The 19,235-nt window shown below is 33.6% G+C and overlaps 1 protein-coding gene across 14 annotated transcripts in view; it reads left to right on the top strand.

The window, feature by feature from the left end:
- Window positions 1-19,235, top strand: part of LOC306865161 (receptor-type tyrosine-protein phosphatase mu-like) — a 235,032-nt gene that overhangs the window by 148,682 nt on the left and 67,115 nt on the right. For 4 of the 14 annotated variants that reach the window (XM_079409595.1, XM_079409593.1, XM_079409590.1 and 1 more), the window contains exons 12-16: window positions 1,138-1,411; window positions 6,685-6,721; window positions 10,119-10,193; window positions 14,569-14,704; window positions 17,457-17,486. In XM_079409595.1, the coding sequence (XP_079265721.1) occupies window positions 1,138-1,411; window positions 6,685-6,721; window positions 10,119-10,193; window positions 14,569-14,704; window positions 17,457-17,486 (552 nt within the window). The remainder of the gene's footprint in view (window positions 1-1,137; window positions 1,412-6,684; window positions 6,722-10,118; window positions 10,194-14,568; window positions 14,705-17,456; window positions 17,487-19,235) is intronic. The other 10 variants (XM_079409587.1, XM_079409596.1, XM_079409594.1 and 7 more) reach the window with 4 other exon arrangements.

The following is a 19,235-nucleotide window of genomic DNA, read 5'->3' as shown; positions in this document are numbered from 1 at the left end:
CTGTTTGACAATTTTTTTTAAGGTTTTCTGACCCCGAGACTCAACTATTTTCTGTAATTCTCCAGCTGTGATCCTTGAAGGGTCTTTAGCCACTCAAACTCTCCTTCTCACCGTGCATTAGGACGATATAGACACACGTCCTCTTCCAGGCAGTTTCATTACATTTTCTGTTGATTGGAAATTCTTAATTATTGCCCTGATGGTGGAAATGGGGATTTTCACTGCTCTAGCTCTTTTCTTAAAGACACTTCACTAATTTGTGAAGCTCAATTATCTTTTGCTGCACATCAGAAATATATTCTTTGTTTTTTCTCATTGTGATGGATGATTAAGGGAATTTGGGCTTTGTTTTCCCTCCTATTTATATTTCTGTGAAACAGGAAGCCATGGCTGGATAATTTCATGTTCATAATCACCCTAGAGTGCTCAAAATTGTGAATATGAATGGGAGTATACTTCAGAGATATTTTACTAGGGGTGCAATAATTGTGTCCAACGTGTATTTGAGAAAAACATTTATTTCATAATGATATTTCCCCCCATTTTAAATTCTTATTATCCAATGAAAGGTTAGCTTTTTGTGAATTTTTTAAATAAAAGATCAAAAGGATTAACAAAGCAGGTTAATTTTCACAGTCTTCTTTGATCATATTTACCAAGGGTTTCAATAATTCTGACCACAACTGTATATATTTTTTTAGATTTTATATAGCATATTTATATATTGGTATGTGATTTTTTTAAAATATAAATAATGTGTTATTAAATTTGGCATTTTTATATATAAATAATTTCTTTACATTTTTATTTATATATTGTGTATATATTCGTGTATTATTATTCATTAATTTATTTTATTATTTACTTACCAACCATGGTATTTTATAAAGATAGACCAGTCAGTTAAAAAAAATCTCTATAATAGCCTTGTCAATGAATATATATATACATAATCATGAATTGTATAAGTAAAAAAAGAAAATATTTCCACTGAATATTTATTTTAGTTCAGTCACATTTGCAGTGATTTTTTTATATCTTGTAGTATATCTTGTATATTTGCAGTTTCTCCACAGAATTGTGAATCACCTCACGTTGTTTCGTGTGTGTGTGTGTGTGTGTGTGTGTGTCCTGCAGTGTGTATCAGGTGGTGGTAGAAGAGGAGCGTCCACGTCGTTCTCGGAGAGCCGCTGAGATCCTGCGCTGTTACCCGATTCCCATCCACTTCCAGAACGCGTCGCTCCTCAACTCGCAGTATTATTTCAGCGCAGAGTTCCCGGCCGCTCGCATCCAGACGCCGCTGCCCTTCACCGTCGGAGACAACCGCACCTACGACGGCTACTGGAACCTTCCTCTGCTGCCACACAAGAGCTACAGCGTCTACTATCAGGCCGTCAGCACGGCCAACGGGGTGAGACGCAATAAAACACACAGATCCTCAGACATCACTGAGTACAGCCGCAGCTGAGGAATCACTCCTGTCTCAAACTATCTCTAGTGCTAGTAAACTATAATCACAATCTCATCACACATGTGTTTCAGTAACTCTGATTGTCTCTGAAGGAGATAAACAGCCGTTATATGAGAGAACCTCCAGCAGGTAATTAGCAGCCAGTGGGCCGAGAATAATTTAAACGCTGCCCTTTACAACCAAACCAGACTCCATTTGTTATTATTATTTATTGCAACGCACCCTTAAAGTGGAACTTTTTCTCACTCTGATGCACATAAGCAATTAAAATAACAGCATATTTATATATTTTTATATCATTTATTATGTATAAGCAATATATAGTGTGTCTGTGTGTATATATATATATATAGACTTCTGTATATATAAAGACTTAAGACTCTTGTGATTAAAATAACAGCAAAATTGTTTCATTTATATATTTCATTATCATATATATCATAATATTATATGAAAATAATATAAAAATAATTCATAGAAACACTGAGTAAACAACCTATGACTCTTAAAATTAAAATAGCAGATTTATTTAGATGTTATGTTTTTATATCATTTATTTTATATATAAATAACCTATTTTTATTTATTTATTTATTTACATATTTATTTATTTTCAGAAATATTTTGTATAATGTTTATAACTTTTTATAATTAATATATTTTATATAGTTTTTCTTCACTGAGTGAACCCAACAAGGGTTATATAAATACATTTTTGTGTGTGTAAGTGCTTAAAATAATAATATATAAAGATAATTGACTGAAAGTCTTGGGATTTTAGATTTGAGTAAATAACTTAAATTCAAGCCTCTTGTGATTTAAAATAACACATCTTCTGTGGCTGTGATGAATCATTGCGATCTGCTCTGGGTCAAGTGCGCTGTGTTTTGGGCTTGTTGCTGTAAAATAATGTGTCCAGCGTTCTTCGCGTCGCATGCTGCTGTTCTCTAATTGCTCCCAATTAGCAGAGCGGCAGCAATTACAGGAGGCAGATTCTGTTCTCCCCGGTGACGCTGGTTTACAGAGAAACAGGAGAACAGGACTGACCTTCAGCGCTTCAGACACTCCTCCTCCTCCAATTATTGCCTTTCAGAGCTTCCACATTTATTTGGCTTCTTCAGTGTCTCACACCAGCCGCACTGGATGCTTTGGCGAGGTCAGATGATGGCCTGCTGTTTGCAGATGCTTATTAGCTGGTTTAGAGTTCATGTTTTCTGTGCTGGTGTTGAAGGAACATCTGCAGGAATCTGTGGATCTGGACGAGGGTTCATTACAGTTTTTTTCAGCTACACACATTTGCAAAACTTGGCCTCCTTTTTTTCAAAACTTTACACACAAATCCAAGAATTGCACACAAAATGCAAAATGCCTCGCATCTCTTGCAAAATGAAGCGCTGCATTCAAAATATCACAAACACATCTCAAAAGCAAACATTTGCAAACACCTTTGCCATAATATTAATTCAAAAGGGTAATGATTCATATTGCATATTATTAATTCATAATATTGAGTCGAAGGCTGAGAATTAGTGTCTAGTTTTGCAGATGTGTTTCTGCTGTTTGAGTGTCAGCTTTCAGAAACTGTGGGACAAGGAAAGATTTAGTGTGGAAGCAGATGAAGAACTAACAGCTGAAGGAAGTGAAAACATTTAACAAACGAACACAAACGGCTGAATGTGGAGAATCTGCAGAGCTTTTGATTCTTCATTGATGCTTATTAATAAATAATCTCCTCTAAAAACATATTTTTTAATTTTAAGAAAAAACACCTGATACGCCCTCCAGCAAAACTGACTCACAGGTTTAAGAATTAATATTCATAATAAATTAGTGTTAATAATAATAATAATAATCGTTATTCATTTATTAATATCTGTTATTAATTATTTATTAATCTTTAAAAAATGTGATTGTTGTTGTTGTCATTGTTGTTATCATTATTATTATTATTATTATTAATATTATTAATAATAAATCATTGTATTTAAAAATTATTTTTGTATTTTAATTAACCATGGTACATGACCAAAAACAATGGTACTTCCATAGTAAAAATTTGCAAAAATATTAAAAAAAAATTATATTATATAAAATTATATTTAAAAAACTATATAAAATATGGGTTTAATAAATAATTAACTATACATACAAATAGTATTATATATAACTTACTGGTCTATCTTTATAAATATTGAAAAACCAAAATAATATAATTGGTAATAATAATACAAAGTTTTTGGGTAACTTTTTGGTATATTTGATGATTATATTCATACATTAGTAGTGCACTTTTAAAATAAAAATAACAATGTATCACCATGGCACACAACCAAAAAAAAACAAAATAAATATATATATTCTTTTATATATGTAGAACACAATGTACATACAGCGATATAAGACCGTATGAGATCTGGTGCATTAATGTGGCCGGCTGTGTTTGAAGAGGCTGAATTTGCAGGCAATGAAAGTGAAGTGAGGACAGAGTCGCATTAAACGCTCGACTCGGAGCTTCAGCTGTTCACGGATGCATTATTAACACTCCAGTCTAATTGGAAATTAGAATTATCAGCCATCTCTCTTTTTTATATGCAAATTGACCCTAATGAAAAGGCGATCCTTTATTTCAGTGCAGGAGAAGGGAGACAGACGCTCCTCCATAACAGAACTCGTGTGTGTGTGTGTGTGTGTGTGTGTAAGTGAGGAACACCTCTTCCGCTGCTTCACTCTGTTATAAAACACCTCTTCTCTTAATCTGGATATGTGTGTGCATTATGATACCTGTGTGTATGTGTTTACTGTGTAAATATGTGCTCAGTGTGTGAGTGAATGAGAGAGTGTGTGTGAGGTGTGTGTTTGTGTGTGTGTGTGTGTGTGAGGTGCGTGAGTGTGAGGTGTGTGTGTGTGTGTGTGTGTGTGTGTCTGTGTGAGGTGTGTGTGTGTGTGTGTGTGAGGTGTTTGCTCTCTGCAGACTCGTGGTAAGGTCAGGTAAAGCGTCTCCAGATCGAGGCTTATTAGAGAAAACGAGCTCCTGGAATCCTGCTTCAGATCAAACCTCTCGTGGCCTTTTGGTGTTTCTCTGCAGAAACGTCACGCACGCTGAGATTTAGAGCGTGTTACGGGTCACAGCGGTCACGGAAAACACGCAAATATCATGGAACAGTAAAATGTCAGGAAAATCTTCTTTTGTAGGGTTTTATTGGAGTCATTTGAACAATAATGAGTATAATAGTAATAATTGCTCATTGTTCATGTTAATGCATTAAATAATGTTAGCAAATACAACTTTTAATTTTAAAATGAATTGCTAAATGTTACACAATAATTTAAATTTATTTATTCAAATGCTTGATATATATAATTATTTTTAAAGATAGGCCAGTCAGTTTAAAATCTACAACATTCAACAGTGTTATTTTAATATTTTAAATTAGTTTTTATTTTTGTATTTTTTGTTTTCATTTTAAAATTAAACAAATTAATTCTGCCTGTGAAATATATGAAACTCACATAACCCCCCCCCCCCCCCCCCCAAATAAATAAATAAATAATAAAAAAAGTTAAGACAAAAAAACTATAATATATACTATATTTATAACAATTTTTATTATATTATAATTATATGTATATATACCGGTAAATGTTTAAATACAAACATATACAGCTACTTATTAAAGAATAAGCATTTATGGGTTATTTTAGTTTTTATTAATATTACATTTTTACTAAATTTTGTATATAATTTATATATTTCTCATAAATGTTTCCTGTTTTTATTTTAATTTTAAAGTTTTAGTAATTTTGTTGTGTGATTTTGTCATTTTTATTACCACAGTTAAACGTCTAATAGTTTTTATTAAATTAAATTAAATTTGTTTTAATTTGTTCAAGATTCAATATGATCTGAGATCAAGAAATGAGAAATATTGCCTAGGAAGCTAGCTGAAATAAAATAAGTTAAAATTTTCTATATATTCTCAGGTAATAAACAAGTTGGTGCATGATTGTGAAGTGATCGGTTATGATGCATGCATGCATAAATAATTAAATAAATATTAATTAATTCATTCATTCACAATCGTGCACCACCATTGACCCTGTTGCATTTTGTGCTGTTTATTACCCGAGAATCATCCGTGCATTTCACTGTAATAAAGCTGCAGGGATTCCAAAGCAAACCTTTTGTCACATGTTTCTGTGAATATTCACATCTGCCATCGTTATTGGTATGACATGAGCGCGGCCCAACCAGATAAATCTCTCTCTTTCATTCTCCCGTTTGGTGAAACTCTTTCCTCTGCGTCTGGATTTACAGCAGCGGTAAAATATCCTGCCGGTCGTCGCAGGAGTCTGATGGAAGTCAGACCACACAGTGTTTCCATCGAGTGTTTTACGCTCCGACTCTGCAGCAGATTGGTGTTTCTGTGGAGCAGAAGCAGCTCGTGAAGCGTCTCTGCTGAGATTCAGTGTTATCTGGACGCCTTTACTCATTTACTCAATCACCAGCTCTTGTCTGGTTGCATATAAACAGCCTTAATAACAAGATCAATTTACTTGAGAAGCAGAATTGCATGAGATTGTTTTCAGAGAATATATCGTCAATTATGTTAATTTGTTTTATTGTGTTGGTTTGCAGAAATCTCACGGTTGTTATTTTAGTATCATAGAGATGTTTTTACTTGAGTTTTTTTCCATTTAATTTTAGTTTTTAATTTTAGTAATTTTGTATTATTTTATCATTGTTTATTAGCTGTTTTTAATGTCTGTATATTCTTATGTATTTTATTACAGTTTTAGTTATTTTAGTACATGAAGAAAATTATATCATATATATATATAATTTCCTTTTAGTTTTTTCCTTTTAATTCTTTTTCTTTTATTTAATTTGTATTTATTTATTTTAGTATTAGTTATCAAGTAACATAACCCTGAATCTCACAGAAAAGCTATTTCACCAAGAGACAAAAAATAAACTTAAACTAAAGAAATATTATCTGAAAAACGGTGGTTTTGAGGAAATGAGAGCGAGTAAAAGCATTCATTAATGTAGCTGTGCAATCTGCAGCTTTTCCCCTCGTGTTTCAGAGTTGGTTGTGTTTATGGGTTCATCAGAAGTAAGCTGCTGCTCTTATTACTGAAGCTCATGGGTTTGCATCTCATGTGACACAAAACTAATGCTTTCCCTTTTACCTCTCTCTCTCTGTCTCTCGCAGGAAACTAAGATCGATTGTGTTCGCGTGGCCACTAAAGGTGGGTCTGTGTGAGAGTAATCGAGTGCACTGATTGAAACATGTTCTCTAAAGCTGAACAGCGCTGCCACTGATTCCAGCTCGTCTGCAGAAACCACTCACTGCACACTGATCACTCACATATCTATATACTCTATGAAACACAATGCATTATGACAAATAGCCAACGTTTCAGACAGTAGTAAGTAAATAAGCTGTACTTCAGGCACATTTGATCAAGTCAAGATGTTAAAATCATAGCAGATATAGAGCGCAACAGTCTGGAAGTCAAAATCCTTCATTTCCTCCAAATGTGAATTGATTTTTTTTTGTGGTAACTTACAAAGACAGAGCTACTGTGAGACCTGTGGCTGGTATTCGATGGGATATTTTTAGATAATTGCATTTAACAGCAGAATTCCTGGTGAAAAACTAAAAAAAAAAAAAATGACCCATGATTCTGCAAAGTGTAATTTCCACCAATCAGAGGAAATGACAAAATCAGTTTCCCTATGCTCTCAGACTCCTTCGATTTATTTACTACTTGTATATTAAAGTAAATCATAAGTAAATAGTAAGTAAAACCGGAATTATAATATAAGATAAAATGTTTCATTTCCATGAAAACACAAAAATATTACTGTAATTATTATTATTATTAATGTTCTTAAAAATAAGCTTAATTTTCTCAATGCAAAATGTAAAAAAAATATAAAAAATTGATCAATTTACGTTTTACATTTATAAATGTATTATTTTTATGTACATTATAAATTACATTTTGCATAAATATTTTCCATTTTCTTTTACTATAATGTGAAAATAACCATGCTTTTAATTTTTTTTTTATATCATGGTATTATTAGTTAAAATTAATAACAGTAATTTTTGCTTGTTTCAGTGCTACTTTAGTAATATCTTCACACAATGCAAAAAAACATTGCTATTCTTAATGTTCCTAAAAAATAGGCATAATTGTCTTAATGCAAAATAAAAATAAAAAATATATATATTTTGCAGAAAAATGTTTAATTTTCAGTGAAAATAATGGTTTTAGCTTTAATTTATATATCATGGTAATATTCATTTTAATAACTTTGTTTATTTAAATGTTATTTCAGTTATATCTTTAAAAAACTGAAAAGCAAAAAACTAAAACAGAATTACAATAATGTAATATAAGGTAAATTGTGTTTACTTGTCATGAAAACACAATGCAAAAAATCATTACTATTCTTAATGTTCTCAAAAATAGGTGTAATTTTCTTAATCCAGAATAATAAATGAATAAATCACACTGGTGCGTCAGTTAAAAGTCCTTGAACCTTTGATTATCTGAAAGCGACGGTAGTTTAATCAGAATGAACAAAGCACATTGTCATTCTGTCTCATTGAAAACGCAATCACAAAATTTGACGTTAAAATGCAGAAGAGCGCGTTTGGACGCAGAGTCTGACGGCTCTGAGGGGAATCATCTCACATCGCGACAGATGGAGAATCACTCCGATATAAACTCAATGGCTTCACATACAGCGATGGTGTTTTTGTGTTTTCTGACCTCTGGTGGACCGTTAGGAGACTTTGGGCGGCAGTTAGCGATGCTCTGGCCTTCTCTCGCCGCTGTTTGTGATTTAATTGAGCACAGATGGCACATAATCTATTTTCCTGTCTACATGCCATGTCTCTAATGGTGTCAAGCCTATTCGATGCAAATGAGAGTTTGTGGCTTTAGTTTTGAAAACAATCGTGAACATGAAACCCATCTGATGCAGAAAATCTGTCCTCTATTGTTTGACCAAAATGAAAATGCATTGACTAAAATTGGTTTTGCATGAACTATGGCGGCAGTTGCGCTCTATACCTGTCAATCATAACACATACAGACAGGTTTTAAACACTATAGGCCATAAATGTCTCATAAACACACATGAAGGGTAGATTTATAGTGTTTTCCACATACATGTCAAAAATATTCATGCAGTAATTCACTGACCTTCAATGTCCAGCTGTTATTACTCACTGAGCATGTGAATAAAGTGTTTCTGTCTTTCTCAAGCTCTTTTCCAAAGCCCTTGTGAGCCGCTGCTCTATGAAACTGATATACACCCTCAATAGTAAGGGTTTGGAACACTACATAGGCAGCATATCTGCTCATTAGAGATTTACATTAGTGTGTTGCCAAGCTAACAATGCAATACTTGACAAATAAGCATAGAAACAGAAAAGACAAATACTGGGTAAAATAATCAATTTATAATTAGATTAGACTGTTTTTGGTAGTTTGTAGTCTTTAATGAAATGTATTTAAAAACATATAATATATTCTCTTGACCGTTTGGCAAATTGAGTTTAGATTCTGGCAATGACTTTTCTGCAAAGAATACATCAACTAAAACGACGTTAACTAAATTTATTAATACTGTTTTGTTAATGAAATAAAATAAAATACATTAGATAAAAGTCCTAAGATAAAAGATAGTTAGATAAAACTCATAATTATAAGAATTATTTTAAAATTATTACATACTGGGTCATAATTATGAGATAAAAAGTCATAATTATAAGAAAAAATGTCACAATTGAGAAAAGGTCAAATTATGAGATAAAAATCATAATTATGAGAAAGAGATCAAAATTGAGAAAAATCAAAATTTAGATAAAAAGTAATAATTTGGAGATAAAAAGGCATAAATGTGAGAAAAGTGTCAATTATTACATACTAAGATATTCTTATGAGATAAAAAGTCATCATTGAGAAAAGCCAAATTCTGAGATAAAAAGTTATAATTATGCGATAAAAAGTCATAAATGTAAGAAAAGGGTCAAAATTACGACATACAAAGAAATAATTATGAGATAAAAAGTCATAATTACTGTATGAGATAAAGTCATAAATGTGAGAAAAGGGTCAAAATTATGACATACTAAGATATAATTATGAGATTTTTAAAAAGTCAGTTATGACATACCAAGTCATAATTATGAGAAAAAAGATATTTACATTTAGTCATTTAGCAGACGCTTTTATCTAAAGCAACTTATAAATGAGGGCAATAGAAGCAATCAAAACCAACCAAAGAGCAACAGCATGCAAGTGCTATAACAAGCCTCAGTTAGCCTAACACTGTACACGTAAAATATGCATTAAAATTAATAACTGGAAGTAAATAAAAACTAAAACGGAAATAAAAAATAAACCTAAAAATCAACATATCAAGGTAATAAAAATGACAAAAGCACACAACAAAATGAGTGAGAATGAGTTGTGAAGTGACGTGCTGTCTGTGTCGGCGGCTCACGAGCGTCTGTCTGTCTCTCTGCTCTGCATTAATAACCTTACAGATGTAACGATGCCTCAGCATGTCTCTCTCTCTCTCTCTCTCTGTGCATGTTTGGCTGGATCTCTTCTCTTGTTCTAGCTGCCATTATTGTGACTCAGCTCACCACGCCGTATGTGCGTATCGCACCTGCTGCCGGCGACAGCCAACTAACAGGTCAGAACTTCCACCATCCACCTCGCTCTCTGTGTGTGTGTGTGTGTGTGTGTGTGTGTGTTAAACCATGCCTGTTTCCTGGTTCCTGGCCATGTCCAGATCATATTTCACTCCCAAATGTAAAAAAAAGGAAATAAATTATATTATTATATTTATCATTTAATATGTTTATTTATATAATTTTAATGTTTTAAAATTTTTATTGTTTCATTTTGCAAAAAGATTTTGCATTTTCCACAAATTTTCATTACCGTAATGTGAATTGTTTTATTTATTTTGTTTTATTATTCAGTTTTATTGCTATATTTGCATTAAAATGTAGCATTTTAGTTAAATAGTCATTACAATAATGTGAAAATAACAATATTTAGTTTTTCAATTGGTTTATATATCATGGTAGTATTTGTTATGCTGCTTTTTATTTTTATTTTTTTATTATGGTATTTTAATGAGACTCGTTGACAAGAAATTGACTAAAATAAATAAACTAACTAACAAACAAAAAACCCAAACAAAAATATTTGGATGCATTAGTAAAAGTGTTTTAATTTTCTTGAAAATAATGTCACAATAAAAATAAACAAGCATAATAAAGCAAAAAATAAAATTAAATCGCTATTCGTAATGTTCTTATGCTAATTATATTTTTCACATTTTTTATTAATTTTTTTTAGGGTGAAATGTGAGCTAGATGTTTGTTTTTTTATGTTTTCATGTCTGTGTGCTGTATGGTATATTTCAGTATTTCTGCATGTGTATTAGTGAAACCCGTGAGTGTTGTGTAAAGCAGCGTTTGTTGATTCGTTTTAGTCCTGAATGGATGCAGGTTGAAAAGGTAATTGAGGATTTTCAGGGTTACCGTCCGTCTGATGAGCTTCATTTGATCCCTGCTGTTTGCTTCCTGTAGAAGGTCACTTTCCATTAGCTGAATCTGTACGCTGAAAGCACGCATTTACTATGGAAAATAAACACAGGAGCAGGAGTCACTAAATTAGCTCCTTTTTATTCAGCACCGATGTCCGTCGAAGGAATCAATATGACCCCGGCAAACCCGAAGCCAAAGACCGCGGCGTTTGCAATGCATGACAACCACATCCCGCCAGAAAATTACATTTCAATATTTCCTGTTTGTTGAACAGTCCCAGGTGACGCTCTCATGTGCCACTGTGAAATGCAGGATTTCACCTTTCAGTCGTTTCACTGTGGATGTTTAATGATAAAGTGATGTTTTCCACAGATGAACGCTAAAGAGAAACTTGGCTTGTTTTTAATTAACCCTTATATAAGCACATCTTCAGATCACTCACCCATTACTGAATCATTGTGCATAATCATGGATACAGTGCAGCATTTGATTCTGTTCCTTTAAGGGTTTGCATGTTTGTTTGTTTCACCTCTGGTCATCTGAAGCGAGGCTGTTTATGCCATATTCGTCCTCCTCCTCGACTCCGCGCTGCAGCCTGCGGCCTGTCTTCAAACACGGTCTCTCACCTCCATCCAGACTGAAGAAATTCAGACTCCAGAATGCAAATGAGCATCATGACAATAACTAAAGCCTAGAGAGATGTATGCACTTATGCTAATAATTGGACTAAATTTCTCTCTTCTCTTTTGGTCCAGAACTCTTGTTATTTCATGATTTGCAGAATAAGGCGACAACATTTATATTGAAGTCGACATGGTTTCCATACAGTGGTTTTGTATGGAAGCTTATTTCTGCCACATGAGAGAAAAAACATGCATTGGTAAATCACAATTATGAGGCAGAAGAGTCAAAATAACAATTAAGCCGTGATTATGAGATAAAAGTCATAATTCTGGTATTAGAAGATACAATTATGAGATAAAGTTGAAATTATGGCACGAAAAGTTGAAAATATGAAGGTATAAAGTCAAACTTAAGACATGCTAAGCAATACTTTAGATAAAAAGTTGAAATGATGTCATTAAAAATGAAAATTATAAGATGAAAGCTCAATTCTGACATAAAAATCATAATTATGAGATGCTAATCAATACTTGTGATAAAAATGTGAAATTATGATACGAGTATGAAAACTTAAAATAATTATGAGATAAAAATTGAAATTGACGAATTGAAATTATGAGATAAAAAGTTACTGAGAAAGAAGTTGATATGACAATCATAATTATAAGATGAAATTATGACAAAGTCATAATTATGAGATAAAGGGTTGAAATTATGGCATGAAAAGTTGAAAATATGAGATATAAAGTAAAAATTATGACATACGAAGCAGTAATTGAGTTGAAATTGTGACAAAAAGTGGGAATTCTGAAATAAGTCATCAAAATAAAATCATAAATATTAGATAAAAAGTTGAAATTATGGCATAAAAAGTCAGTTCTGAGTTAAAAGTCATAACTGTGACAAAAAAAGTCCTAATTAAGCGTCAGCTAAATGAAAATGAATAATTATTATGAGATATAAAAGTTAGAATTTTGACAAGTCAAAATTACAAGGTGATAAGTCATAGTTATGGCATAAAAAGACATGAGAAGTTGAAATTATGACAAAAATAGAAAGTATGGCATTAAAAGTCATAATTATGACAAAAGTCATAATTTTTATGCCATAATAGTATGTCATAATTTTGACTTTTTATCTCATAATTATGATTGACCAAACCATGATTTTTTTTCTTATGTGGCAGAAATGGGCTTCTGTAGTTTTGTGAGTATCTGTTGGGAAGCAGTTCTTTTGTTGTTGTTTGTTGGGAATCACCTGCGGGAAAACAGAAACTGGAGCCCAAACACGGGAACCTGCTTATCTGTCACCATGGCAACGGCAGCCCATAGGCCCAGCTGATGGATGTTGTCAGACCTTGATTGAAAAAGCGTAGCTGGCAGAAGGAACCGATCCGCGTCCCGGCTCAAATGAGCGTTGCGTCCGCACTATTTTTCATCCTCTTCTCATTTAGTGCTGGAAATTGATATTTCATCGGGCACACGGTCGACATGCATCACATTATACAGTAAACAGGCAAACGCGCTCGCTCTGTTTCCCTCTGGCCTCTCGTACGCTCGCTATTCCTCCTCAGTGCTGCAAATAAAGCTGCTTTTAGTCCATTTAGATGACAAACAGAGGAGAGTGATATCGCTCAGATGTTGCTCTTTATGTCTTTGTGACTTATAGTTTTCAGTTATGTTTAATTAAAGTAAAAACGTTGTCTCACATGTTTTTTCTGACAATTGAAAAAGAAATGGAGAAAAAAGCTTAGATAAGAAGTTCTAATTGTGACAAATTATAATTATGGCATAAATTGGAAAAATATTATATAAAAATGTATATAAAATTATTATATAAAAATGGTAGCATTTCATAATTATGACTATTTATACAATAATTTTTACATTATGCCATAATTATGACTTTTTTGTAACAATCAGGACTTTTTATCACAGCTTTATTTATCATAAGCAATTTTAGAAAAAAAAAACGTTTTACATAACTCTTAATATCTACATTTATATATCATATTTACACATTTTACATCGTAATTGTGACAATTGTAATTATGAAATAAAAAGTCTAAATATGGTATAAAAAAACTGATAATTGAAATAAACAGTCAAACTTTCCCAAAATTGTTATTGAGAAACAGCTGAGATAAAAAAATTAAAAAAGTGAATCGTGAATTGACTTTTTACATATTTATTGACATTTTCTTATGGCATACGAGTCTAAATATGGCATAAAAGTCTAAATAAATATGGCATAAAAATTAGATAAAAAGTTGTAACTGACAAAATGTCATATTATGAAATGAAGTCACAATTATGACATAAAAAGTCTAATCATGACATAAAAAGTCAAATTTCTGAGCTAAAAATATATTCCTTTGTCTCAGTTGTCCTTCCTAAAACTGCTTATGAGAAATAAAGCTGAGCTCATTAGATCTTTGGCGTCTGTGGTGAGAAATGTTTGAGTTGATCTTGAGATCTCTGATTGTATACTTTAGTGTTTTGTCTGATCTGAGCACAGTTTGAGACATCTTCTCAAACTCCATAGGAGACACATATGAGATTCAGGAGTCTCCATGTTCTCTCATTGCTGTCAAGGAGAAACAGTTGAGGTTTTAATGAGATATCAGTTGTGTTTTCTTCTTTTCTGCAAGCAAAGCTAATCAATGATCAACCGAACAACTAACTTGATTAATCGTCTGCTAATACTAACCTGTTTTATTAACAGAAAGCACAATCATATAAATCTTATTTCACTCATTTGCTGCTAGCAATGTTTTGTCAGTATTGATAATGTGCTGAATATCTGTACGTCACATGTGTTGTGTTTTTATCATAAGATCACAGTGACTCTCATTTCAGCCATGATTGTCTGGATTTCCTGTTCCAGGTGCTGCGACCCTGAAGCCTGATGCCGTGGAACCCGAGAAACAGACGGATCACACGGTGAAGATCGCCGGCGTCATCGCTGGCATCCTACTCTTCGTCATCATCTTCCTCGGCGTGGTGCTGGTCATGAAGAAACGGTAAGAGAGCTTCACTTCTGTTCAACAATATTTAATCTGATTAACATGAAATTGTGTTTAATTCCTTTAAAGCTGAAGTGTGTCATTTAAGCATCACCGCACTCCCACCATCTGTCAGTCAAATAGATAGCCCCGCCCCCAAACTCACATCATTGGTCGAGAATATTTAGAAAGTGTCAAACTGCCATTGATTCACTTACAGTGACTGTGAACATTAAAATACGAGAATGTATTTGAACGTGGGATAAAATGACACACTTCAGCTTCAGAGAGCTGTTATATTGCTCCTGTACCGTTTAGAAATCTTCCCATGCCATGGTACCATCCAATGTGCCCATGAACACATGAAAGTCAAATGAGTCAATGCTGATTTTATGTTCGCTTTTCAAACAGCCCCTTTTGTCAACTGAACACAGAATAATTGATTTGATCGCTCTGATAAGCACCATTACACGGTTTGTGGCACCAATACATGCTGCCTGATGAAATATTAATTTTTTCTCCCCGCGCTGCTCTCAAACAAACGGCATCGCTTTAATGACCCGGCGACGGGAAATAGCACAAATATTTTCCAAGCTTATCTTGAGCAGAAAAAATGAAAAAAGCGAAAGAAAAGCAAGATAAGAGAGAAAAATTGATGAAAGGCGCTTTTTTTTCAAAGAGAGGCCCAGGGCGCATTGCTCCGGGCGAGTTTACATTAGATCCGTCCTCAGCTGGAGTAAAAACCCTTGTTCAAACAACCCGACTCCAGTTCTGTTTTAGATTCAGAGCGTGTTTTCAGTGGTTTCAGATGTAAATTGAAGGCAGGGCCAAGTAAATATGTTTTTAATGAGAGTCATTACCTTCTCAGAATAAGGGTATTTGTCTCTATTGATTTTGCTGTTGAGCCTCAAAATGGCCAAACATTTGAAGAGGGATGCCTTCATTTTGCTGACGAGGTGATTTCCGTTAGATCGTTTGTATGCATCGCCCGGGCCGTTTTTAGAGTAATGACCTTGGCATCGCATGTTAAATCTCTGCGTAATTTGATGAGATCCATATCCACAGACATCAGTAATTGAGTCAGGACTGAGTTCACTACAACTAATAAACTTAGAGCGCTAGAATTGCTATTGCAGCTCGCGTTTGTTGCAGAATTGAAAACCTGAGCCCAAACTCACCACTCCTGCCTGTAACGAGAGCTAATCAGCCTGTTTCTTACCGCTCTCTGTCCTGTCCTCTCTCTCTCTCTTCACCCTGTACTAGACCTTTGATGCGAATGAAAATGAAGCTGTGAGAGATTGAAGTGCAGTCTCATTAATGAAACACAAGCTGAATGAATTAGTGTAAATTGTTCTTGCATAAATGATTGCGTTCGATTCAGTGCAAGCTTTTTGTGCGAGAATGTTTGCACAGAATTACTTCTGCTTGTGTTTCATGAATGAGGTCTGGTATTGATCGATATTTGACAAAACGTTGAAAAGGTCTGTCTAGAAAAATTCAGGCCTCATTAAAAAAGCACAAGTTAGAAAATTCTTATGTTAATGTTGCATTAAAAAAAGAAGTGCAGTCTCTAAATGCATTTGTGTTCATGCAAATATTTATGCATACACTGTTGCATTCATTTCAGTGCAACTATTTATGTAAGAATAGTTTAATCAGGAATGTTCTTTTTTTTCTAGTGTGATGTGTTTAACGTGTTTCTGGACAAATTCAGTAAACAAAAGACTCCAGAAAACATGAAAGAAATGATGAGAAAGTCAAAATTACAAAATGCTAAATCGTGATTATGAGATAAAAAGGTCATAATTATGGCATTAAAAGCCAGTTATGAGATACAAAAGTCGAAATGATGGCATAAAAATGTGAAATTATGAGATTAAAGAAAAATCGAGGTTATTATATGCTAAGTCGTGATAAAGTATGAATTATGAGATAAAAAGTCAAAATTATGACAAAGTCGAAAATATGAGATAAAACGGCAAACTATGACATACTAAGCAGAATAATAATTGAGATAAAAGAAAAAAGTAAAAAAGCAGTGCAGTCTCATTAATGATACATAGTGTAAATTTTGTGTACAAAAACCTAAATTAATAAATCACAAGATCATATTTTGATTTGTTTGTTTATTTAAGAATTATTCAACATTCAACACGAGCTGAATGCAAGTGAATGCATTATTCAAAATGAATATTTTTTTTAATAAATAATTGGTATAATTAACAATTTACAGTTAACAAAAAATAATAATGAAAAGCGCACCTAAATGTTGAGCTGCAAAGAAAAACAACAACAACAACAAGTATAAACCCAACATATCTGCCATCAGCCCTTTCCAAGGTATCAATTATAATTCCTTATATCTTAAGAAAGGCTGATGGCTGAAATGTTGGTTTATAAATAAATAAGCTTAAGAATTTGAGTTATTAGAGTAATTTTTTTTTAATACCTCACAGACTTATTCTCATTCGCACTGAATTAACTATGATGTCTGAGAACGCCCTTAATGAGATGTTAATGATATTACTAGTGACAGCCACACCCACACCATAGGCTCCGCCCACAGCCCCGCCTCACATAACACACACACAGAGGCAAGCAGAACAGGCTCACAGTCACTGGAGTAACGTGTCACATGTGTCACCATATCAGGTTTTGTTCATTTTTCTATATTTTCAGACATTAATATTTTTACTTTTTCTTTCCTTCCATTTTCATTCCCCCTCCACCCCTTCCACCACTGCTTTTGCCCTTCCACCCCACTCGGCAGAAGATCCTATCACTCCTACACTTACTACCTGTAAGTAACCACTTTGTGAAAACTAGTTGCAGTGCTTTCTCTTCCACGCCTCTTTTGATATTCCATGCATGATTCCAAACCCAGTGACTTCCTTCCTTCCTCCCTTCAAACTGCAGCCCGGCCGGACCCGCGTCCGCCGCCGCTATGTGCTTTTAATGATGGATGATAAGACCAAATCGAACTCTGGAAATATGGTAATTCCTCTCTGGAGGAGGTTCTCTTTGCTGCTGTGGTTTGAAGGGGAGGATCTGATCCGATCTGATCGCTGATGATGATGAAAAATTCCCTTAGAGCTTAAGAAACTGCATTATGGAGCTCAGTCCAGTTTTCCCGTTGCAGTTTGACAGGCAAAGGGAAAGCCGGGCCTTTTTCCATCGGAACGAACCGATCCCTCGGACGCACGAATGCAGGCGAATGCGGCGCCTGTGTTAGTGCATCGACCCGCACATCAGCCCCGATTCATCGCTTTAGTTCCTTTCTCTCCATGTTTATCTCAGTTCTGTTCTGTTCAATTCTGCATGAGTCTGTTAAGTGCATGTTAATCATCATCATGTGTTACACACACACACACACACACATGATCTCATTAGACAGAAGTTGATTACATTCTTCAAACATGTACAAACGCCATTAGATACAAAATATCAAATCAAGTGTCAATTATTTTAAAAGCAATCAAACGTTTTTTGGTTAGACATGATAAAACAATAGCTCCAGAGTTAGTCATTGTTCATGTTTATAGATATTAGAGACACTTGATCTGATGAAGGACATTTACACATTTATAATTAAAATAGTTACATGTAACTTGTATGTTGAAATAAATGTGGAATATTTGTATCACTTACAGTAAGGTCCATTAGTTAACTTTATTTACATTTGTTACAGTATCTTAACAGTTACATCTTTTGATTTTAATAATGTGCATTGAAAAAAAAATGTTGTAGAACCGAAATTGTTAGTTAATTTCTCAGATAATAACTAAAAATGGCAAGTAACACATTGAATTAAACATGGTTAAACTAAAATAGTGTTAAAGAGTTATTTTTTTCTACTTAGATTATAGACTTTATACTCATGCATCTCTATTTTTTATAAACAACTTCCAAAAAATATTTTTTACAGTGTATTAGTAATTGTTTAAATTAAGATTTTTTGATAATAGTTAATGTGAACAAATGGAACCTTACTGTAAAGTGTTGCCCTCTTAGTAAAGTTTGTTGGTGTTGCGGCATGAATTAGGGTAGTTTATTTTTAGAGCACTCTGCTGACAAATATGAGATTTAATCTGGTTTCTACACGCTGAGGGATTTCTTCAGGGCTTCAGACGTGACATTCATGGAGTAATGTGTTTGTGTGGGGATTCAGAGCCTCAGCCAGGATTAGAATAAGAGCGAAGCAGATCTGGAGTCTGTTGATCAAATCCCCCGATATGACAAGATCTCCTGCATTTATAACTCTCACTATATTTGGACACAGATACTGCAGCATATTCCTCTCCGACTGAGCACTCACAGCACAGATCTGGATTTACATTATCATCCGTCTGGTTTAGCGCAAAATCTGTCAGTTTACATTTACATTCATGCATTTTACAGACGCTTTTATCCCGAGTGACTTACCTAAAGAATAACAGTAAGAAAACAACATATTTAGCCAGGAAACGTCTGTTTTCAGATGCAATGCAAGCAAGTCTTTGAAGAGTTTTTGTCCTAAACCAGAGTAAAGAGTCTTTTTAATCTGTTCACA

Source organism: Barbus barbus (assembly GCF_936440315.1).
Source record: "Barbus barbus genome assembly, chromosome: 46".
NCBI classification, from domain to species: domain Eukaryota; kingdom Metazoa; phylum Chordata; class Actinopteri; order Cypriniformes; family Cyprinidae; genus Barbus; species Barbus barbus.
The sequence above is the reverse complement of the archived record's forward strand: the minus strand, read 5'-3'. Positions and strand labels throughout refer to the sequence as shown.